We start from the raw sequence: 24,333 nt of genomic DNA, 5'->3' as shown, positions 1-24,333 counted from the left end.
CATTTTCATAAGTAGAAGGTCCTCATCGATTCTTCTGTGATAAGTCACCTATTCGCGGTTTGCTCGTGGTATTCGCGGTTGGCTCGCGGTATCTGCGGTTGTTCGCGGTATTCGCGGATTGTTCGCGGTATCCGCGGATTGTTCTCGCGGTTCTCGGCGCGGTATGCTCGGGTGTAGTCGCCGCGCGGATCCGGCGTGTATCCGCGGTAATATTCGCGGATTGTTCGCGGTAATTCGGCGGATTGTTCTCGGTATCCCGGTCGGTGTTGTTTCGCGGCGTAATCTTAAGTCGCAGAATACGCTTGCCAACCGGTATTCGCGAGCAAGTTTCTATCTCCAGTTTAGGACAAGGCAGTAAAATCGGGGTAATAGAAGAAATGATTTATATGTTTAAAAATAAATAAAAAATGATTTATTGAAAAAAAAAAAAAAAATCTGCGGTTGTTCGAGTATTCGCGGATTGTTCGCGGTATTCGCGGTTTGTTCTCGGTATCCGCGGTTCGTTCGCGGTATCCGGCTGTTTTGTTCCTCGGTATCCGCGGGTTGTTTTCGCGGGATATTCGCGTTTTTGTTCGCGGTATTAGCGTTTTGTTAACGCGGATCCGCAGATTTGTTCGCGGTATCCGCGATTTATCGGCGAGTATCGGTTTGCTGTGGTATTCGCGGATTGCGTCACGCGGGTATTCATGCCGGTTGTCGCGGTTAACTTTATGATCACTAATCCAAATTTACCAGTGAAAAATTCGTCGGAAATTTAAAGAACTAACTGGTTCCTGCTTTACGTATTCGCACACTTAACAATTTAGGTCATAATCCTTGTTTACTCTAGAATCATTTGATCGTTAATGGATATCTAATTCTGGATTATTCGTTAGGACGCGGTTTTTTTCGCGGTATTCGCGTTTTGTTCGCTGTATTTCGCGTTTTTTTCGCGGTATCGCCGCGTTTTGTTCGCGGTATTTCCAGTTTTGCGCGCCAGTATCCCCGGTTTTGTTGCGACATATTCGCAGTTATGGGTTCGATCTCATGTGAAAACGCAATAGATTTATCGTTAGCTTCAATTTTTTTTTAACACCGCAAATTAAATTGAGTGATAAACCAAATTTTCGCCTGGGGGCCGGTCCTAAAATTTTTTTAGTTTTCTATAGTTCGATTGTATATGCTTCAACAATTTCTTACTCTGCGGCGCGCTGATCCCATTTACTTTCTTCAAGTGTTAACACCCTCATCACCCCCAGGATGATGTGAATCGTAGTACTCGAAAATTACAAAAAAAAAAAAAAAAAAAACCTGTTGTGACGCAGTGGGAATAGGGTGGAAAATCTTGAAAAAGTAGACTGGAAATTTGGAAAAAATGGACTGGAAAACCGAGAAAAGTCAGGGAATTTTATTTTTCCAATTTGGTAGACACCCTGAGGACTCAAGCAACGAAGAAGCTTTTTCTGGCTGCGGGACGGGACGTTAAACAGGGAGTAGATCAGCCTGAATTCCCCTTGCTGAAAATAGCAAAAGTTGAGTGAAGAGGGCATCCACTCGTAAAATTTTGTACCTAGCCAAAACCCAAATATCACCTCAAAGCTGATTGAGAGGCTGACGAAAAACGCCGACCCCGTCTGTATATGGGAAAAGATGAGGAAGAAGAAGCCAGTCTAGTTAGTTTGAGCCGCCAAGAATTTTCCAGTTTTTTTTTTTTCACTTATGCTAAAAATGTTGTTATTGTTTTTTGATATCGGTTTCCCTCTTTCCCTCCCTCCTTCCGTCTTTACCTTCCTAATATCTGTATCATGTCAGTCTATAATATAGACACAAATATGTTTGCCTGCTCTTCTTTCCCTTTTCCTAATTCCTTTTGAATGTGTTCCTCACAATATGTCATGATTATGTATTTGTTAGCTACATATCTATATTATGTATTTATGTCATACATCATACATATTATTACCTTTACTAATTCTCATACCTAGGTAAGTAGCTGTAACAACAGAGGAGGTTAGTATAGAAAGATACAGGGAAATTTTTTAAAGAGGTTTGACAGAGAAAACTGTAACGACATAGGTCTTATCATGCCAAAACCGAAGAAAGAAGGAGGACAGGATAGAAAGCCAGCCGTTCCGAGAACGATCCTTATATGTTTGGGATAAAGGTCGCTCCGGTGGGAATCAAATCAGCGACCTAGCGCTTACAAGGCTGTCACTGTACCCTCCAAGCTAACTAGGCTGGAAACCTATAAGTACATTATTTTATCCATCTATCTTTCTTAAATTTGTAATATTATTATTTTTAACATCATTGAAATCAGAATAATGTGTAGCATTTCAGACTGTTTTTACTTTTCGCCCCTCGTAAGAAGAAATTCAAGACATCCATAAACAAAGTAAGGAGAAATTAAAACACCCCCAGAATTCAATGTTCTGAGTTACTACGGGAAAAGGGAAAGAATGGGGGTTCTGGTTATTAGAAATAAAAAAAAAAATGTTGGGTTGGGTTGGGTTGGGATACATTTATTTTTTTCTCGAAAATATTAAATGTAATCGTTATTCAATTAAGACATTAGGAAAATATGGGTTTGTTTTTCTTAGCGGTTTTTGCGGCCCGCCAACTCTCTACCTTGGTCTCTTGCGGCCCTCGGGTGCCCTAAGGTTGGACAACCCTGACCTAGGGTATTTTATCCCCATTTAGTTTTTTTTCCTACCTTGGTGGGAACACTGATCAAGACTGAAGGAATGGGAAATGTTCCGGATTTTTTGCACTCGAGTGTATTTTTTGCGGGAAATATATTTATTTCTGATTTATCCAGAAAACATTAGTGGAAAATTATAAAATGGAAAATTTTCACAAGAAAAATCCAAACCCAACCAATTTGGGAGTGCTTCTGACGTTTTGAGGAGGGGGTGTATATTTTTTTTAACTTTCTATTACAATAAGTAGGTATTGTAATTTGTTTAAATTGTGTGGAATTGTGTAATATTTTTGTTTTCTGTTATATCATTATATCGGGGCCCCTTCATCCTTGTGAAGGAGACCCTTTCGTTTTCATCGAGCAGCTTTATTTTCAATGGAGGGAGCTTCTTCATGATTGTCTAATTTGCTAATGAGAGGAGCCTTTGCGTTTATCTGTGCCAGTGGTCCCCTTATCTTCTGGATATCTTTCTTTTTTTTTTTTTTTGTATTTATTAAAGTGTTCTAACATTGAATTAGAATGTTATATACACTAGTGGGGTTTGGGTACCTATGAGTACATATTTATAGTTTTAGGTTTGTCTTCTTGATGAAATCCTCTGTTTCTTGTTTCTTGTCTTTTGAAAAATTTCGTACTTAGGTATATCTGTAGGTCCATAGGTATGTTAAGTTTTTGTTGTTCTTCATTTGATTGTCTTTTCGGTGATCTTTAACTTATTCTCCTTCCCCTTCTCTTTTTCATCTTCCCCCTCCGCTATCTCCTCCGTTTTCTTTTAAATAACCTTCTCCTTTTTTTCCTCCCCCCACTCCTGTTTCTTTTCTCCTCCTCTTCCTTCATTCTCCTTCTCCTCTTTCTCATTCTTATTCTTTTTTTCCTCTTCCTCCTTATCCTTCCCCTCCTCCTACTCTTTCTCCTTTTCTCCTACTCCTTCTGATTTCCTATCCCTTCTCCTCTTTTTCTTTTCTTGTTTCTTTTATTATCTTATTTTTAGTTTGACGTTAATTTTTGGGGGCTAAAAGGTGGGCCTGTTATTTATTTTTTGTTCTGATTTATGGTTTTCTTAATTTGATTCTGTCTTTTCTTTCTTCCTTTAATTCGGTCTTTGGTCTTTTGTTCGAAGGAGACCTTTCTTTTGTTCTCTTTTGTAACTTAAAGTGTTCTCCATGAAAAATTGAAGTTAAAATGTGAGTACAATGGGTCATTTTTCTTCCAGGCAGATTAGCATTTTTTCTACCCTTTTCTTTCTCATTTTGTGTGGGATTAAAAAAAAAGTTCGTTTTATGTAGTACACGCTGACTGTACACAAATCTTTTCAGGAAAAAAGAATCTACATTATGTGTGTGTATTTCTGTTGAATAAATTAGGAGAACGGGCGTACCACATTCATATGTGGAAATCCGGCGGGGTAGTGCTCCGAAACGCCAAAAATGTTGAAGAAACGTGGAGGAATTTCGGAGTAGGAATGTGTAAAGATTCAAGATTCAAAGTTTTATTTCATGTTTCAACACATTGGGTTGTTAACATACATCAGACATCAGTAGGTATATACAGTAGAAAAAAAAGCTCCTTTAATTCGGTCTTTGGTCTTTTGTTCGAAGGAGACATGTCTTTTGTTCTCTTATTTGTAACTTAAAGTGTTCTCCATGAAAAATGGAATGGAAAATACAGGTAGGTACAAAAGGGTCATTTTTCTTCTAGGTAACTGAAGGTTTACCGATTTACCTAACCAAACTTGAAAATTATTTGATATATTTTTCCCCCCTACTTGCAACTTCATGTTCTCTCTCTCCCTCCCTCTCTCTCTCTCCCTCCCCCTCTCTCCCTCTCCCTCTCCCCTCCTTTTTCTTTGAAGGAGACTTGGTTTTGTGTAGTTGGGTTATAAATAGGGAAATTGAGAAAAATGTAAGTAAAATTATGATGTAATTTTTGAAAGGAGCTCTCCTCTAAAACAAGTTAGAAGTAGCTTAGGAGGTGTTTTATTGTATTAATTGCTATGTAAAATAAAGTACCCAAATCAATCAATCTCCCTCCCTCTCCCTCTCTCTCTTCAGGATGGGAGCCAGCCAGCCATTTCGAGAACGAACCTTTTTTTGCTAAAGCTCCCTCCGCTCCGGAGAAAATTTTTGGTTTACTGGAAGAGCTCACAGTGTGAGAATCCTGCCATAAATCCTAAAAAAAAGGAGCCTGCGACCTAGCGCTCCACAAGGCAGACGAGCTACCTCCCAAGCTAACTAGGCTGGCTAATTGGTTTTTGCCTTTAGCGAGGACAATATTCCTGTCTACAAAACGAACGACTTTACTAGAATCGTGTTTGAGTGATTTTTAACTGAATTCCCTGTAAGCATGAGTTATTCATTTTTCGCAAACTCTTTTTTTTTATCTTTTAAAACACCCAGTATAAATTTCTAATGTGGAAGCTATGTGTTGTATTGTTCTGTTGTTTCGCCCTCCCCCTCCCCTCCTCCCCCTCCAAATAAAAAGGGTTGAAAGAAACAGCGAGGGGAGGAGGGGAGATTTAAATAACACATTGAACTCATAAATCCTTCAGCATCGTGCAACTTTTTGAACTCTTGGAACATTCTCGCTGGAAACCTCCACCTTCTCCTCCTCCTCCTTCTGTAAGATCATTTCACCTCCTCCACTTTCTCTTCCTCCTTCTCCTCTTTTAAGATCATTTCACCTCCATTTCTATCGCCTCCTTCTTCTCCCCCATCTCGTTTAAGATCATTTCACCTCCTCATTCTCCTTCTTTTTCTTCTATGTATAATATCATTTCACCTCCAATTTCTTTTCATCCTCCTCCTCTTCTTTTAAGATCATTTCACCTCCTCTTTCTCTTACTCGTTCTTGTTCTCCTCCTCCTCTCAAGATTATTTCACCTCCTAAAATACCTACTCTCTTCCCTGCCCTCTTCCTTCTTCTTTACCTACGCTTCTTCCTCGTCCCCCTCCTCTTTTCCTTTACTCCTTTTGTAAAGTCTCTATTTCTTCAAGTCAAATCTTGGAACTCGCTTGGCTCGATTAATTCTTGTCCTCTCCGGAAGCAGAGATTGGATATACGGAAGTCCTGACACTCCTGCTGACGCCACGCCAATTCAATCAAGATAGATAGAGATAGGTACTCTTATAATTGAGGAGCTGGGTGCAAAAAGGGCAATAAATGAAAATCATCAAACTGAGATATTTAACTTTAAAGTTTTCAATTTTTCATGTAAATCCTTGAAAAGTATGTCTACAAAAAACGCTGTAACTCATCGAAAAAAAAGTCCTGAAGAGCTTACCGTGATGAAAGTCCTTGGGAATCCTGGGCCGGCCCTTGAAGAAGTTGTGGACTGTATGATGAGGAAGTAGAAGATTAATCCTGCACTGGCACTTATTTTACATCTTAAGATAGGTGATTGTAGGGGTTAGATTGATTAAAAAAAGGGGTTATTTAAATCAATTAATTTTATGAAAAGATAGGTTTATAAACGTAAGAAAAATTAGGTACTTCAAGTGTATTGATTGGAACGAACTTTTGTGACAACTCTTTATACTGCAGAAAAAGAGACAATATTTAAGATTAATTTTTCTTTATTTTTTCATATTTTAAAAAAGGATAATTTCCCCCAGCTCAAAAGATTTGCCAAGATGGTTCTCAATTTTCTCGGTCCTGATAAACACTTTCTCCTTTTTTTCGGAAGAATATTTGTTGAAACACAAAAAAACATATAATTACAATAATAAATAACCGAAATAAAAGCGAAACAATAACACAGGGAACAATTTGTGATAACAAAAACCAAGACAGACAAAAGGAGAGTGATAAAATAGGAAGACAAAACAGAGGAAAAAGAAGACGAACAAGAATAATAAAAAGATATAATTAATGTTATTATTAATATCGTTTTGTTGGCAGTGGCGGAGAGTGATTAAAATTCGGGGTAGAACAGAATAAAATTATTATTATTTTTTTAAGAGGTTTGATAGAGGGAACTGTAACTGCTAAGGTCTTATCGTCCCGAAATTGAAGAGAGAAGAAAGAGAGGATAGGAGAAAGCCAGCTGTTCCAAGAGCAAACATCCATTCCGGATAAAATATGCCCTGGGCGAAAATCGAACCCGCGGCTTAGGACGGCAGACTCGCTACCCAACTAGGCTGACTATTCGCTTGTTTATCTTGCTGAGATAAGGGTGAAAAGTCCCTTTTAGCTGTATATTTTGCTATAGGTAATTTATACACGACACACTTTGAGGTGAACTTATACAGTTATTAAAGTCCCAATTGGATATTTGTTCATCCACTTCTTCTATCAACGTTTTCTAAACGGGATACTATGTCCATCATCTAGTACTGCTTCTATAATTTTTCCAGAGGGTGACATGGCTAGAGAAATTTTATGAACCAAAAGGTTTCATTAGTCGTAAATGGGCGTGAAATATTGATGTAGTTAATACCGCATTATAAGTATTACGCGCACGCTACGCCTCTGGTTTTCATTATTTCTCCATTTTGTGTCGACATCCGCCACCGCTTCGAACGAAAAACAAAAGGCAACAACTTGAGGAGCAAACTTTTTGGCCCAAAACGGAGTCATAATGTTTGTACCTCTCATAATGTTTGTACCTCGTATGATTTATAGGGAGGAATTAAAACGACAACAGCTTTTCCTTACAATGTCGTTGGAGGTAGCGACGTTTAATAATCGTAATTGCTCGCTTGTCTTCTCTTGTTTTGTAGCATAGAAAAGAATACACCTTGTTTATTTATATTGTCAGCGTAGGACTAAAAAGAGCCTTTAACCCCGCTAGCCCATTATGTAATTTAATAAATATACCATTTTCTACATTAGAACAATACAAAGATGACATTTTTAAGATTTCAACAATGATTGATTCCAATACAACATTTAATGCATATGGAGGAAGGAATTTTAATTCTATTGACATAAATGACTGCAAGGCCGGCCACTCGGCCAATCACTATCAGGTAGACCTGACAGGTACGCCTGATCAGGTGTGCCTGTCAGGTCTACCTCATAGTAAATATTAGCCGGCCCTAGAAGGATAGCATTTTCACCACCGAGGCAAGTAATTAGTGACATATTGGAGGTTTTTTTTTTCATGTCTTATCGACCTTTTAATGGTGGGTCCAGACTTGTGCAATGCAATGATATGAAATTCGTTAGTTTGGACGTGTTTGTGGGTATCCGAGAGGTGGCGGTTTTCTGGCGAATGCCTTTGATGTGCGTTGCACTAGTTTGGTGTTTGCAAAGCATCGTGCAATGCAATGCAAATGATGTACCTACTATAGGCCATTACTAGTTGAGTATCGGTACAAAAATTCTCGGATACATGAAAAACGTTCGCATTCGTCAGATTTGATTTTACGTGCAATGGTGGGTCCAGACTTGTGCAATGCAACATGCAATGCAATGAAATTCGTTAGTTTGGACGTGTTTGAGAAAGTTGCAGCAAAGTTTTTGAACATTGCAGCAAACGTTTGTGGGTATCCGAGAGGTGGCGGTTTTCTGGCGAATGCCTTTGATGTGCGTTGCACTAGTTTGGTGTTTGCAAAGCATCGTGCAATGCAATGCAAATGATGTACCTACTATAGGCCATTACTAGTTGAGTTACTATTCTCGGATACATGAAAAACGTTCGCACGTGCAATGCAAATGCTTTGCACGTTGCATTGCACAAGTCTGGACCCAGCATAAGAAACTGATAAATTAATATTTGAGCTAACACACAATATCCACATCTTTCTATTAAATTTCACACGACTTTCCTTAACTATGGATACCAACCACGTCCCCTATCATAACTCCGTCAATTTTCAATGTAAATATATATATTTATTTTTACTATTCTCAAACTGTCAAGTCGTAAAAAGCGATCGAAAAGTTTCGTGTTGCATCCCTGTCATTTTTGAGAGTTTCATGCCAAATTTCAAGGATCTAGCTCTTACCGTTCTCGAGATATTTTGTTTACAGACACACGGACCAGTGGCTGAAACTTTGATTTAGGCTTCAAGGCCGGCCATTCACTATCAGGTAGACCTGACAGGCGCCCCTGTTCAAGCGTACCTGTCAGTGAATGGCCGACCTAAGGACCTCAAAACATGTTTTGGCACTAAAAACTGTCCATCGAAAATGTCATTCAATCGATTACATTCCTTTCCTTCCTATGGGATATAGGTTAAGGAAAGTGAAAATTCTGCTGTACGCTGCAGATTTTCACAGATTAGCATTTTTTTCTACCCTTTTCTTTCTCATTTTGTGTGGGATAAAAAAAAAGTTCGTTTTATGTAGTACACGCTGACTGTACACAAATCTTTTCAGGAAAAAAGAATCTACATTATGTGTGTGTATTTCTGTTGAATAAATTAGGAGAACGGGCGTACCACATTCATATGTGGAAATCCGGCGGGGTAGTGCTCCGAAACGCCAAAAATGTTGAAGAAACGTGGAGGAATTTCGGAGTAGGAATGTGTAAAGATTCAAGATTCAAAGTTTTATTTCATGTTTCAACACATTGGGTTGTTAACATACATCAATAGGTATATACAGTAGAAAAAAAAGCAAAGAATGAGACAAAATGTGAATATAATCTAGAGCAAAAGAAGTAAAAAAGAAAACAAAAACTAATGTAATAATTATGTACCTACCTACACATCGATACCTATACTCAGATATCTGTAGGCAAACAGATTGAATCCGAATCAGTCAGCAGAAACTCCTCTGTCGAGTAGAAAGCCTTTGATTTTAAGTAATTTTCAATGAATCTTTTGAATGAGGGCAATGGTAAGTCCCTAATCGACAGAGGAAGTTTATTGTAAAATGATATCCCGTGGTAATTAGTACCGTTCCTAGCCGCGTATACACGATGATGGAATGGAACCAGATTGTTTTTGTTCCTCGTGTCATAAGAATGCGCGGCTTCGAAGTTAGGGAACTCTGCAATGTTCTTCTTGGTGTGCAGAAGACATTGCAGGATAAAGAGGGAGGGAAGCGTAAGGATACCAAGCTGGATAAAAAGTGGCTTGGCGTGTTCTAGATATTGTGCTCCACTCACAATCCGTACGGCCTTCTTTTGGAGAATGAAAAGTTGAGGGACGCTGGTAGAATGCCCCCACAATAGAATGCCGTACGTTAGGATTGAATGCACAAGGCCATAATAGGCATTTTTTAGAGCTTCTCGAGAAACCTGACTCTGGAGTCTGCGCAAGAGGAAGATACGACTGCTGACCTTCTTGGCTACTTTGTCAATATGAGCATGCCACTTAAGCTGTGGATCTATGCGAAAGCCAAGAAGATCTACAGAGTCAGGATTCTCAAAAGTGTTGGCTGTGCTCAGGCTAATCACAATATGCTGAGTCTTAGACTGATTCAGATGCATTCTGTTTGCGAGTCTGTAAAGAGTGAATGAGCTCATAAGAAACTACTCTTTTCACTGGACTACTCAGTCAGATCGTACAATATGTAACTGTAACTCACCCTTCATTTCGGGGTCTCGAATCTCGATAGGCCGGATTGATCTTTACAAGTTTTTGAAAAAAATGTCCTTTAGATTTTTGAAATGTTTGTCAAATTTCGATCAACATCGGAACAGCCTTTTGAAGTTATTGTGGAACAAGGAATTTTATTGAAAGGGACCTTTAAGGGACTGCAAGGGCCCTTAGGGGGTTCCAGTCGGGCCCTTATTCTAATGAGCGACTTTCCTTTATGTGTTGAACATTTTTGCCAAATTTTATAAAAATCGGATTGTAATTTTTTTTTCTTGGCATAACTGTGTTTCGCCAGGAAGGATGTGCTGATTTCAATTTTGCTTTTTAATACTTCTTGCTCGCATGTATTTCATTATATGGGAAAATGGGTGCTTTTTTAAAAATTATTATTAAAATTAAAAAAAAAATCTAGTTGAACATTCCCCCCCCCCCCTGAAGAGGGAGTATTTACTTACATTATTCAAGGGATTTTTCCCAGTTTTTCGTTCCTGTAATTTCCCCCGTTTTTTTGTTTCTTCAATCTGCAATTTATGGGGATCCCTATCCCTAACCCTTCAATTGGTTTGGAGGGTAGCGCGTCTGCCTTGTAAGCGCCAAGTCGCGGGTACGATTCCCGCCCGGGCGGATTTTATCTTTTAAACAGATCAGATTCGTTCTCCGAACGACTGGCTTTCTCCTATCTTTTTTTCTTGTCTCTTCACTTTCGGGACGATAAGACCTTAGCTGTTACAGTTCCCTCTGTCAAACTTTAAAAAAAGACCACTGTGCTAATTGAGGTTGCTTAACACGTGGTGATCTAATTTAAATACCATGTCAGTTCTTCAGGCTATGTTTTCACACCACCCTTTTTCCCCCTCCCAAAACTATGACATCCCCCCCAACCACCCTCCCCTCAGATTTTGACACCTTATCTGATATAACCCTGTGACCTGATGTGTGGACGTTATTAAAATGTAAATATCCCGTCCCTTTCACACCCAATAGCCCAAAGCAGGGTTCGAAAGTAACGGTTTTTTGCCCAAAATACAAAAAAAAAAAAAAAATGTGAGAAGCGCTAGTCCCTTTTGAGCTTTTTTTCCTGTATATTTATAAATGGTAAAACTTTGGTCCGGAATAACGGCCGAACCGTACCTTCGGGCATCTTGAATAATAAAGGAAGGACGGACTAAAAAGTGGACTGGAATTTTTTTAAAAATGACCGGAAAACCGGGAAGAGACTTTCAATTTTTGATGCTACCCTTATTCAATCTAACTAGGCCGGCTTCCCTCTCATGTTGAAAAGTTAGTGGTGGGGCTGACTCAGGGCAGCGGGTTAATCAATGACAAAGACAGATTTTCCGAACACAGATTTTCCTGAAGAGCTTACCGTGATGAAAGTCCTTGGGAATCCTGGGCCGGCCCTTGAAGAAGTTGTGGACTGTATGATGAGGAAGTAGAAGATTAATCCTGCACTGGCACTTATTTTACATCTTAAGATAGGTGATTGTAGGGGTTAGATTGATTAAAAAAAGGGGTTATTTAAATCAATTAATTTTATGAAAAGATAGGTTTATAAACGTAAGAAAAATTAGGTACTTCAAGTGTATTGATTGGAACGAACTTTTGTGACAACTAACTATTACTAAGAGGAGAGAGGCCTATCAAAAAATATTTAGGTAGGCATAGATAGGCAACGCGTAGGGATAGTTTTCTTACTTGTTAGTAATGTGTTCAAATCAGGCGCGTATACGCTACAGTTAGTAAAAGGTTACCTACGAGTTATTAGATATATCATATTAATGATGTAAGCATTATGTTGATTAGAAACCTGGATAGAGGCGAGGTGATGCAGGTACTAATATATCAGTAATTTAGTGATAGTGAAGCATTGTACAGTAAAACCTCGATTATTTCAACTAATTGGGACTGGGGGTAGTAATAATATTAATAAAATACACGCTCAGTAATCTGGAAAAACTCAAGATAAAGAACGCCAGAAATGTTGTAAAGAAATGCCAAAAATCAGTCATCATCTCAACAACTGGAATTATAAGAGTGCTTGCAGAGGAAGAATGAAGTACCTATACAATACATATGTGAAGTATGTTGCCAAATATTGCCCATCCCATACTTTGCATTGATTACTTTCTTTATAACAAAAATCTTTTCTTCTAGTATGATCTTTTCCTCTGATAAGATAGGATATCCTTTGAAAGATAGAAAAAAAACAATGGATTTTGGAGGTGAAATAATAGAGAGTTGAAATAATTGAAGTTGAAATAATCGAGGTTCCACTGTATGTGTAAAAAAAAAAAAAAAAAAATATTAGTAATAATCTAATAATTAATATCTAAGGGCGTGGCACTTCCATATATCCCCTCCCCTCTCTCTCATCCTCTCCTTCCCCTCTCATTTTTTCTTTCCTCTTTTCCACTTCTTCTCTTTCTCCTCTCACCCTCCTTTTCCCTCTCTCCTCTCTTCTGCTCCTACTCTCTTTTTCTCCTTCTCCATCCTTCTATCAATTCTCTTTCTCATACCGTTTTAACCCCTCCTTCTTCTTCTCCCTCCATCTCTCCTCTCTTCTTTTTCGACCCTCTTTTCCTCTCCCCTCTCCTCTAATCTCTTCCTCGTCCTTCCTATTTTCATATCTAAATTATAATAAACAAAATTATATCAATAAGGAGGTGCTCTATTAAACTGTTAATATAATGGAACAACTTGTTCTAAGCTGACAGTTTAAATAAAGCATTACTTATACTAAACTTATAATACTTATCCTTCAGACCTCACTTCGTTTGGTCAGTAGCCAGCCTAGTTAGTTCGGTGGGTAGAGCATCTGCCTTGTAAGCGCTAGGCCGCGGGTTCGATTCCCGTGGGGGGAGGATTTTGTGCCGAAGGGATAACGCTCGCTCTCGGAACGGCTGGCTTTCTCATATCCCGACGTCCTTCTCTCTTCGATTTCGGGACGATATAAGACCTGAGCAGTTACAGTCCCCTCTATCAAACCTCTTGAAAAAAATAATCGTTTGGTCAGTTATAAAATTTAGGTGATAAGACACTCGGAAAAAACAACAGACTTGTGCAATGCAACGTGCAAAGCAACGTGCAAAGCATTTCTTTGCATTGCACGTTGCATTGCACAAGTCTGGACCCACCATTAGGCTCAGTAGGACACAGAAAAGCCATCGAAATCCTGGTGTGTAACTAAAGACTACTGAATAAGTGAATACCCATTTTACCAACATGAGGAAAGAACTGAGAGATCCTCTGCTTTTTTTTCGCCCACCTTATTATTCGGCGACTACAATACGACAAGACTAATTAATATTTGAGCTAACACAATATCCACATCTTTCATTATGGAGAGAGAAAAAAAATAAATAAATCTGGTGTGAACATCACACGACTTTCCTTAACTATATACATATATATTTTTTTACTATATCTCAAACTGTCAAGTCGTAAAAAGCGATCGAAAAGTTTCGTGTTGCATCCCTGTCATTTTTGAGAGTTTCATGCCAAATTTCAAGGATCTAGCTCTTACCGTTCTCGAGATATTTTGTTTACAGACACACGGACCAGTGGCTGAAACTTTGATTTAGGCTTCAAGGCCGGCCATTCACTATCAGGTAGACCTGACAGGCGCCCCTGTTCAAGCGTATACCTGTCAGTGAATGGCCGACCTAAGGACCTCAAAACATGTTTTGGCACTAAAAACTGTCCATCGAAAATGTCATTCAATCGATTACATTCCTTTCCTTCCTATGGGATATAGGTTAAGGAAAGTGAAAATTCTGCTGTACGCTGCAGATTTTCACAGATTAGCATTACATTCCTTTCCTTCCTATGGGATATAGGTTAAGGAAAGTGAAAATTCTGCTGTACGCTGCAGATTTTCACAGATTAGCATATTCTTCGAATACACACATCGGGTATAAATTATTATACAACATGCAGGTCTAATGTTAACTTTAGGTATTTTCCATACGGATAAAATAAGTTTGAAATAATATATGGATTTAACCGATGGAGATAGAAGAAGGAGGAGGAGGAAGGAGAAGAAGGAGGAGGAAGAGAGAGGAGAAGTGAGAGGAGAAAAGGAAGAAAAAGAAGAGGAGGAGGATGAAAGGGGAAAGAAGATAAAGAGGAGGATGGAGAAGTAGAAGAGGTTAAGGAAGAAAGTGTAGAAAGGAGGAGGGAAGGATGGAGGAGAAGAAGGAGGAGGATGAAAGGGAAAGGAAGAGGAGAGACATCAGGAGGATGAGGAAGGAGAAAGGAGAAGAAGAAGGAGGAGGAGGAGGAGGAGAAGAAGAAGAAGAAAGAGCTGAAGGAAGAGCAGAAGAGGAGGAGGAATGGGAAAGGAAGGAAATGGAGAAGAGGGAAATCAAGAGGAAGAGATTAAAGTAAGAGGAGAAACTCGATAAAGGAGGAGGAAGAGAAGAAGAAGAAAAAGAAGAAGAAGAAGAAGAAGAAGAAGAAGAAGAAGAAGAAGAAGAAGAATGGGAAGAAGAAGTAGAAGAGAGGAAGAAGAAGAATGGGAAGAGGAAGAAGGAGAAGGAGGTGGGGAAAGAAAATTCGAAAATAATTATTTTCTTTTTGTTAAATAATAATGGCACATTGAACAGGTAATGATTGGGATGGGCCATTATTTGATTAGTGTGGGGCATATGATTGTGCCTTCTGTAGCAATCTATAAAAAATACCTTGGGAGAAGGAGGAGGGAGAGGAGAAGAAGAAAAAGGGGAACAAGAAGACAGTAACGAAAATAGAAAAGAGATTGCTTGACATAAGGAGGAGGAAAGAAAAATATTGACAACCAACTTAAATAATATAGAAAAAAAAAACAAACAATATAACCTGTTTGGATAGCATGAAAAATGATGATAAATAAATAAAAATCGTGTTTTTCTTCTTTTTTTCCGCGGAAAGTCACGCGGAAATTGAAAAAGAAAGAAGAAGAAGAAGAAAAAGGAATAAACATAATGAAACCCACTTTGAATGTAATTTGTCAGAAAATTATGTCTGTTATTTTGATAACTTTGTTTTCCGTCCTCTTCTCTCTCTCTCTCTCTCTCTCTCTCTCTCTCTCTCTCTTCTTTTTATTCTTTTTTCCTTCTCCCCCTCCTTCTTCTTATTTTTCTTCTTCGTAATCTTGCATTCTTGCTTCTTTCAATCAATCACATGTGAAATTATACAGGGTGTTTGTGCATAATCCTGATTTTTTTTTTCTTTAAAATCAAAATTTCAAGCAATGATGATGAAATTCGATAATTCGGCTTTAATTGAACCCACGTCCTCCTGTTTACGACGCGTCTTGACCACTACACCACTGAGACAGGTCCCTTCTTTCGGAGATAATTTCCTATGCTACCGATAGTTTGGGCACCCTGTATACACAAACATTAATTTTCATCCATCGGCTGGGATTTGCCACGCGAGTGTCTTTACCACTACACCACACAGTCCCCTCTATCAAACCTCTTGAAAAAAATAATCGTTTGGTCAGTTATAAAATTTAGGTGATAAGACACTCGGAAAAAACAACAAAAAACAACAATAATAATGAACATCAAGAAACGTTTTAAGAACCCCATTGAAGTATCTTCTACCTTTCGAAACCCCTTGCCGTTCTTAACACCATAAAATGCTAAAAATGTTTAATAAACAGCAAATTCTTCGAATACACACATCGGGTATAAATTATTATACAACATGCAGGTCTAATGTTAACTTTAGGTATTTTCCATACGGATAAAATACGTTTAAAATAATATATGGATTCAAGGATTCAACCGATGAAGATAGGAGGGGGAGGAGGAGGACAAGGAGAAGGAGAAGAAGAAGAAGAAGAAGAAGAAGAAGAAGAAGAAGAAGAAGAAGAAGAAGAAGAAGCAGAAGCAGAAGGAACCGGGGAGAGGAAGGGAGAAGAGAAAGGGGATAAAGAAGGAGGAAGAGAAGAAGAAGAAGAGAAAAGGAAGGAGGAGAAGAAGAAGAGAAGGGAGAGCAGAAGAGGAGAGAAAAGAAGAGGAAGGAGGAGCATGAAGGGGAAAGAAGATAGAGGAGAATGAAGTAGAAGAGGTTAAGGAAGAAAGTGTAGAAAGGAGAAGAAAGAAGAGGAGGAGGAGAAAAGAGGAGAAGGAAGAGCAGTAGAGGAGAGAAGAGAAGAGGAAGGGTGAGGAGAAAGTGGAAAAAGGAGGAGGAGAAGGATGATGAAGAAGAAAAGGTATGGGAAAGGAAGGAAATGGAGAAGAGGGAAATTAAGAGGAAGGAGATTAAAGTAAGAGGAGAAACTCGATAAAGGAGGAGGCAGAGAAGAAGAAGAAGAATGGGAGGAAGAAGTAGAAGAGAGGAAAGGAAGATGAAGAAGAAGGAAGAAGAATAGGAAGAAAAGTAGAAGAGAGGAAAGGAAGAGGAACAAGAAGAAGAAGAATAATGGGAAGAGGAAGAAGGAGGAGAAGGAGGTGGGGAAAGAAAATTCGAAAATAATTATTTTCTTTTTGTTAAATAATAATGTGTGTGAGAGAGAGGGAGGCAGAGTCTATTATGTGTAGAATAGAGAGAGAATAATTTATGTGTGTTTAATATAGTTTTAGGAATTTTCTCTCTCCCACCCTTTCTGGAACTCGAAAAGTATCTATGGGATATAAAAATGTACAGGGTGTCCAGAAAATGTTTTACAACTTTGACAATATTGGCTTTTGTTTTTCCCTTTGAGTAGGAAGACAGCAGGCTTGAATACGCAACGGAACTGTAACAATGCAGGTAATATCTTCCCGAAACCGAAGAGAGAAGGAAGACAGGATGGGAGCCAGCCAGCCATTTCGAGAACGAACCTTTTTTTGCTAAAGCTCCCTCCGCTCCGGAGAAAATTTTTGGTTTACTGGAAGAGCTCACAGTGTGAGAATCCTGCCATAAATCCTAAAAAAAAGGAGCCTGCGACCTAGCGCTCCACAAGGCAGACGAGCTACCTCCCAAGCTAACTAGGCTGGCTAATTGGTTTTTGCCTTTAGCGAGGACAATATTCCTGTCTACAAAACGAACGACTTTACTAGAATCGTGTTTGAGTGATTTTTAACTGAATTCCCTGTAAGCATGAGTTATTCATTTTTCGCAAACTCTTTTTTTTTATCTTTTAAAACACCCAGTATAAATTTCTAATGTGGAAGCTATGTGTTGTATTGTTCTGTTGTTTCGCCCTCCCCCTCCCCTCCTCCCCCTCCAAATAAAAAGGGTTGAAAGAAACAGCGAGGGGAGGAGGGGAGATTTAAATAACACATTGAACTCATAAATCCTTCAGCATCGTGCAACTTTTTGAACTCTTGGAACATTCTCGCTGGAAACCTCCACCTTCTCCTCCTCCTCCTTCTGTAAGATCATTTCACCTCCTCCACTTTCTCTTCCTCCTTCTCCTCTTTTAAGATCATTTCACCTCCATTTCTATCGCCTCCTTCTTCTCCCCCATCTCGGATTGGTGGTTGGTTCTCCGTTGTGGACACACCTACTTAGACGAGCGGAAAGTCTGTCAAGTACCTACCCAACCCAATCTAAAAAAGTACCTCTATGCCAATCTTGTTAGCTTAGGGGGTGGCCTGCCTTGTAGTTCTGTCCACATATAGTCGATAAGAGACACGATACTTCCCATTTAGGTGCTGGCTCAACACAAGAACACCAGAAAGTAACCCGTAGAAATATTTGCAATCGAAAAACGAGTACAAATTTTTGTCAATGGTCGGACTCGAACCCGGAACCTTCTGCATGACAACATGGCTCTTCTTGTTTTAGGTGATCCTGAGGATGTGAAGAATAATGAGGACAAGATCTACTCCATTGCGAAGAGATATGGTGGTATTCCTGCTGGGGAATCTAATGGACGTCGCGGTTATATGTTGACATATATTATTGCCTATATTCGGGTAAGTGTTTCCACATAATAAAAAGTCTATGAGATTTTAGGCTGACATTTGGTTTCGGTTACAAATTTTACCAGTGGATGCCCTTTGCACTCAACCTTTGCTATTAGCAAGGGCATTGACTCTAGGCTGTTGTTAATTTCAATTGATATTTCAGGATTTTGCGTGTGACTATTACTTCATTGGAGACTCGTTCGAAACTTCTGTACCCTGGGACAAAACAGTCCTCTTGTGTATCAATGTTAAGAAACGGCTAACTCGGGAGTGTACAGGTAGGTGGCTACCGGTGTTGGTAAAGTTGTTGTATATGTAAAGTCCCTTTCTCACTTGTCGTGAGTTTCATTCGATTTTTTTGCCAGCCTAGTTAGCTTAGTTGGTAGGATAAAATCCGCCCGGGCGGATTTTATCCTACCAACTAAGCTGATGGGATAATGTTCGTTCTCGGAACGGCTGGGTTTCTTCTATCCTGTGTTCCTTCTCTCTTCGATTTCGGGAGGGTAAGACCATAGCAGTTACAGTTCCCTCTGTCAAACCTCTTAAAAAAAAAAAAAGTTATCACTGCAGTTCAAACGCTGGAAGATAGAGCGCACCACGTTCTATTCAAAAAATCGTTTTACGCAAAAAGGGCAAAAAATCCATGTGTATTTCCCTTTTTGCACCCAGCTCCTCAATTGCTGTTTATTATCTTTTCACAAGATACCTACTCTTGGAGAAGTGTACTCTAATTATGTAGTTTACGTCACGGAAATTGAATATGTAGATAGGTTAATCTTACTTGTCTAGTTGACTAACCAATTGGTCTTATCTCTAGTGAGATTACCACCTTACATGGTAAGTAAAGAAAAAAATCTATTCAGAACATCACACGACTTTCTAATATTGCATTCCTGAAACAAATAGGGTAAGTGTACCATTTATTCGCCCACCTAAAAAACGTACCATTTATTGGCCCACCTGTACCATACGCCACATAAGTCTGAACTGGACGAACTTTTTCAAGATCCAATTTCAACAAAAGAAAGGGCTTAAAGATGCTATCGAACCAGTGCTATTCAAAAATTGTAGTCATAAAAACAAAAATTAGAAAAATAAATGTGGGCAGGTGGGCCAATAAATGGTAAATTTTTTAGGTGGGCGAATAAATGTTACACTTACCCTACTTGGTGTTTTTGTGAATCACGCAGAAAAGGAGCCCATGGGAGCTCCAAAGGTAATCAGGATGTGGGTTCAATCCCAGCCGAGGTATGGAATCCTCAACGTTGTTTGAGAATCTGACCACAAAGTAGTCGCATATACTACTGGGGTAAGGGGACTATTTAGTCCTTTTCGAGCAGTACAATAGTCGAGACACACATAACGGCATCGCCCCAGCATCGTTATAGTGCGGTGATGTGTCCCAAAACTCCCAAACTTAATTAGGTATGTACCATCTTATAGGTTCCCCATACACAATGTAATAGAAAGTAATGATCACCTAATTGTAGGCAGGTAAGTGATGTCGACTTATCTGTGATGTCTCACACGTTATAGGCGGAATCTTATCCGGTTACCTAAGTACATAGGTAAGTAGTTACCCTTGTTAGAATTCAGTTCCCGAAGCTCTTAAAAATTAATTCTTCTCTGATAATTGTAATGATGATACCGATAGTTGATAATTGTAATAATTTAATTTTATTGTAGCTCTCCATCAAGGTGCGTTGGATGCAAGCTGAGTATCTCAGATCAGATTGGAAGGTGCATTTCCTACTTGCACAGACAAACCAATTACAAAATCATCGAGTTGAAACCTGGAACTACCAGCATAGTTAGCTTGGTGGGTGGTGCTTGTATATTTTAAGCGATAGGTCGCGGGTTCGATTCTCACTCGGGGCGATCTTTATCCTGCGCTAAGCGCTAGGACGCGGATTCGATTTTCGCCCGGGGCGGACTTTATCCTGTGCAGATATAAGATTCGTTCTCGGAACGGCTGGCTTTCTCCTATCCTGTCCTCCTCTCTTCGATTTTGGAACGATGAGACCGTCCGTTGTTACAGTTCCCTCTGAAGATCGAAAAGTCTTTTTCTTTTTCATAAAAATATAATTTCCAATGAAGTATCAATGAAAAAGAAAGCTCTGTTGCGACAAAATTTTGCTCTCTGATTGGTTATTGGGAACCCCCTTTCTATTTCGAGGGGGATTTTAGGAGGGTTGAGGGGAAAACGCGGGAGGTACTTCCCCATGATTAATCCCTCCCACTTGACGTTCCCAATACCTCCCATTTTCAATTTGAAAATTGAAATACTCGGTTGACATTTTTATTTATATTGGTCTGACTTTCTGACGTCAGAAACTGAATAGTAATAAGTTTATTGTCCTCATTAATTTCCTCATTCTTCAAAAAACTAACAAATTTTTTAACATCCCTCTAAGTATTTTGCCCTTTTTGGGCGTATGTAATACACAAACACACATATGAAGTCATGTATTATCCTTGTTTTGTAATTCTTTTGTATTCATCCGACGAGAGAAGTATGGAGGGAGAAAAAATGACACAAAAATAATACGTGCTTACCTCTTATTCATTTTTCTTTTTCCCCCTTTTTAGTCCGTCCTTCCTTTATTATTACAATAGTAATAAAAAAAGGTATAAGGGACGGACTGTTGTATTCGCTTCGGTGTCGTCTGTCTTCCTTCTCTCTTCGATTTCGGGACGATAAGACCATAGCAGTTACAGTTCCCTCTGTCAAACCTCTTAAAAAAAAAAAAAGTTATCACTGCAGTTCAAACGCTGGAAGATAGAGCGCACCACGTTCTATTCAAAAAATCGTTTTACGCAAAAAGGGCAAAAAATCCATGTGTATTTCCCTTTTTGCACCCAGCTCCTCAATTGCTGTTTATTATCTTTTCACAAGATACCTACTCTTGGAGAAGTGTACTCTAATTATGTAGTTTACGTCACGGAAATTGAATATGTAGATAGGTTAATCTTACTTGTCTAGTTGACTAACCAATTGGTCTTATCTCTAGTGAGATTACCACCTTACATGGTAAGTAAAGAAAAAAATCTATTCAGAACATCACACGACTTTCTAATATTGCATTCCTGATAGAATTCCATACCTCGGCTGGGATTGAACCCACGCCCTCCTGTTTTCCAGGCGAGCGCCTTGACCACTACACCACCGAGGTTGGTGGTGTAGTGTCGTAATCACGATTGCATAAAAAATTCTCTACTCAGGTTCTTAGTATTCACCGAAAATTCCCAATGGAAGAATATCAATTAAGGGGTAAAGAAAAAAACTTCTCAGCAAATAGCAACGAATAAAAAGTTTCGGGATTTTTTTTTCTTTCTTTTTCATAAAAATAAAATTTCCAATGAAGTATCAATGAAAAAGAAAGCTCTGTTGCGACAAAATTTTGCTTTCTGATTGGTTATTGGAAACCCCCTTTCCATTTCGAGGGGGATTTTGGGAGGTTTGAGGGGAAAACGCGGGAGGTACTTCCCTATGATTAATCCCTCCCACTTGACATTCCCAATACCTCCCATTTTTATTTATATTGGTCTGACGTCAGAATAACTGAATAGTAATAAATTGTCTTCATTACTTAATAACATTTATGTCCAAAAAACCTGAAAAATCATTTACCTATTGTCTTAATTTTTTTAACTAACAAATTCTTTAACATCCAAGTATTTGTGCACATTTAGGGACCAACTGGAATACATCCAAGCAAATAAGAATGGTATTGGTATAGCGGACTAGAGAGGGTTCGATTCTCACTCGGAGGCGGATTTTATCCTAAACATATAAGGTTCGTCTCGGAACGATTTTGTCTTTTCTTTCTTCTCTCTTCGCTTTTGGATTTTGGTGATACCAAGCTCCCTTGGCGAGAATAATCTTTCAAATGCCCTTCTTCAAATACTACATATTTTATGTTTTCAATGCAAAAACCTAACAAATTCAAATGCTTTTCAATATTGTTTTTCTTTGTTTATCAATTAAAAAAAAAAAAAAAAAAAAAAAATGGAAAGATAGGGAGATTTGTTCACATACAAAATTACAAAACCTAATTTTTGAAAACGTGACTACTGAATAATGCTAGCTCTAACCGTACAGGTTTTTCCTTCCAAGGTAATTAAGCAGGGATGGACAAAATTATCATAAAATTTCATAAATAATATGAATTTTTCTCTTTTAAATAAATTATTTTACATTTTTCGCTGGACAAATAAGAATTAGAATAATGTAATTTATTTGTAAAAAATGGAAAACATGTTAGGGATATAGCGATATACGTATGTAATACACAAACACACATATGAAGTCATGTATTATCCTTGTTTTGTAATTCTTTTGTATTCATCCGACGAGAGAAGTATGGAGAGAGAAAAAATGACACAAAAATAATACGTGCTTACCTCTTATTCGTTTTTCTTTTTCCCCCTTTTTCCTCCCTCTTCCCCTCCCCTTTTAATCCCTCTTTCCCTTCTTTTTCCCACTCTCTAATTCCGCTGTGGTTGTTCCTCTCTATCTTTGACCCACGGATAACATGGGTTTTTCTTTTGGACTCTGACCCGATTTTCCCTCTTCTGAAGCTCATTTTTCCCTCTTGATTCCTCTTTTTTCCCCCTCTAATCCCTATTTCTCCAATTCCGCTGTTGTTGTTTCTCTCTCCATGTTTGACCCACGGACACTTTGTCCGTTTTCCACCCTTGGATATAGGTAACGGTATCGCCCTTTTTATGCAAATGTATGCACTCCTGATTTTCGACTGCAAATGTATGCACTCCTGATTTTCGACTTACTTCCTTCCTTATAAAATTTGTCCAAAAGTGTGTTTTTTTTCTCCCCCTCCCTTATTCTTTTTTTTTCCCCTTTGATTCTTTTGTTCTTATGCCCCTCTTGTGAAAAGTGATCAAACTATCAAACAAATACAAATTAGAAGTCAAAGCTGGGAAGTTTTATGTATTTTTTATGACAAAAAATAAAATACATACTCGTTCATTTAATTGAAAACACATCTAGGTAATTGGTACGAAAAATGGTCAATCTACAGATTATGTTACAGGTATGTGTTGTACAGTGTACATTTTGTACATAGGTATGTGCAATTATCCCAATTTCACCGATTAATTTGGGTTTTTATTTTGGTAAAATACCTGATCTTTGCTCTGGGTTTTACTGTTTTTGTTCCTGTACTCGTAAGTGATTTTACTGTCGGATTCTAAAAAATTCCCTCTTTTTTTCTCCTCCTCAGACGTTGGTGCCCTCCCCCGCCCCTCCCTTCCAGGTGACGTCATTCCGTGTGAATTCTACCCTCACCTATTGCGCCTATGTGGGGGCCTCGGGGCTGGCCCTTATGGAACTGCCCAACACACAGGGGATCGGCGGAGGATTTGCCTTTGGGAAGGAGAAGATCATTTGCAAGTAAGAAGGTTTTTTGGTTTTGCCTCTCTTTACTTTCTGTTATTAGATTATTACTAAAGTAGGTATTTCTGTCCCTTTAAGTGTGTAGGTATAGGATATTAAAAAATCCTATGGCTCCACCCGATCGGGCTCACCGGATATACCACTAAATTTGATCCAGAAGACAATTTGTGAATAAATGAAATTCTAGCTCTTAACGAGTCAAACGTTTTGTAAATGATTGAATAACACATTAATTCTTTCAAAAAAATTAGAATTTCATCTATTAGGTATCAATTCTTTTTTTGGGGTCGAAATTTTTTCCTGATTAGTGAAAGCTCTCTTATTAAATCATTGGTGAAAGGAAAAGACTCCTTCCTTCCTCTACTTTACTATAAAAAAGGAGAAAAAATCTTAAGAAAGAAATTAATGATGAAACCACGCAAAAAGTTCTGGCCCATGGGAGGATCGAACTCACGACCTTCGCGTTATTAGCACGACGCTCTAACCAACTGAGCTAATGGGCCGCTTGCTTTGGAGAGGCAGAGAAAACATTATTTAAAGTGAAACGAGAAGCAGAGAATGAATGGAGTGAATGAAGGTCGTTGTTTGGGTAGGTCAAGGCGACATGTGATATGTGATGACTTGATGAGTGATTAATTTCATTAAAACTGATAACATTGACATTGATTATAACTTTATAATATGACCCTGCACTATTAAACTACTGCTGGAGAAAACTGTGGAACTCGCCCTGAAAAGGGCCCACTTAATGGCCCGATTGGGTCCAAATTCTAGTGTCATATCTGGACTTGAAAAAAGCATTCGACTCTATGACTGATTTTTTTACTTTCCTTATCCTATAGTAAGGAAAGTATGTAATGTATTTTT

At 38.6% G+C, this 24,333-nt stretch overlaps 1 protein-coding gene and 1 non-coding gene across 7 annotated transcripts in view; one reads left to right on the top strand and one right to left on the bottom strand.

Moving 5' to 3' along the window:
- Positions 1-24,333, top strand: part of LOC103505371 — a 58,306-nt gene that overhangs the window by 9,396 nt on the left and 24,577 nt on the right. For all 6 annotated transcript variants that reach the window (XM_026820719.1, XM_026820718.1, XM_026820716.1 and 3 more), the window contains exon 3: positions 23,294-23,463. In XM_026820719.1, the coding sequence (XP_026676520.1) occupies positions 23,294-23,463 (170 nt within the window). The remainder of the gene's footprint in view (positions 1-23,293; positions 23,464-24,333) is intronic.
- Trnai-aau lies at positions 23,896-23,969 on the bottom strand. Its single transcript has one exon. It is a non-coding gene; the product is annotated as a tRNA-Ile (tRNA).

This window comes from Diaphorina citri, unplaced genomic scaffold, assembly GCF_000475195.1.
Source record: "Diaphorina citri unplaced genomic scaffold, Diaci psyllid genome assembly version 1.1 scaffold169, whole genome shotgun sequence".
Taxonomy (NCBI): Eukaryota; Metazoa; Arthropoda; class Insecta; order Hemiptera; family Psyllidae; genus Diaphorina; species Diaphorina citri.
Note: the sequence above shows the minus strand (reverse complement) of the source record. Positions and strands in the feature narration are given on the sequence as shown.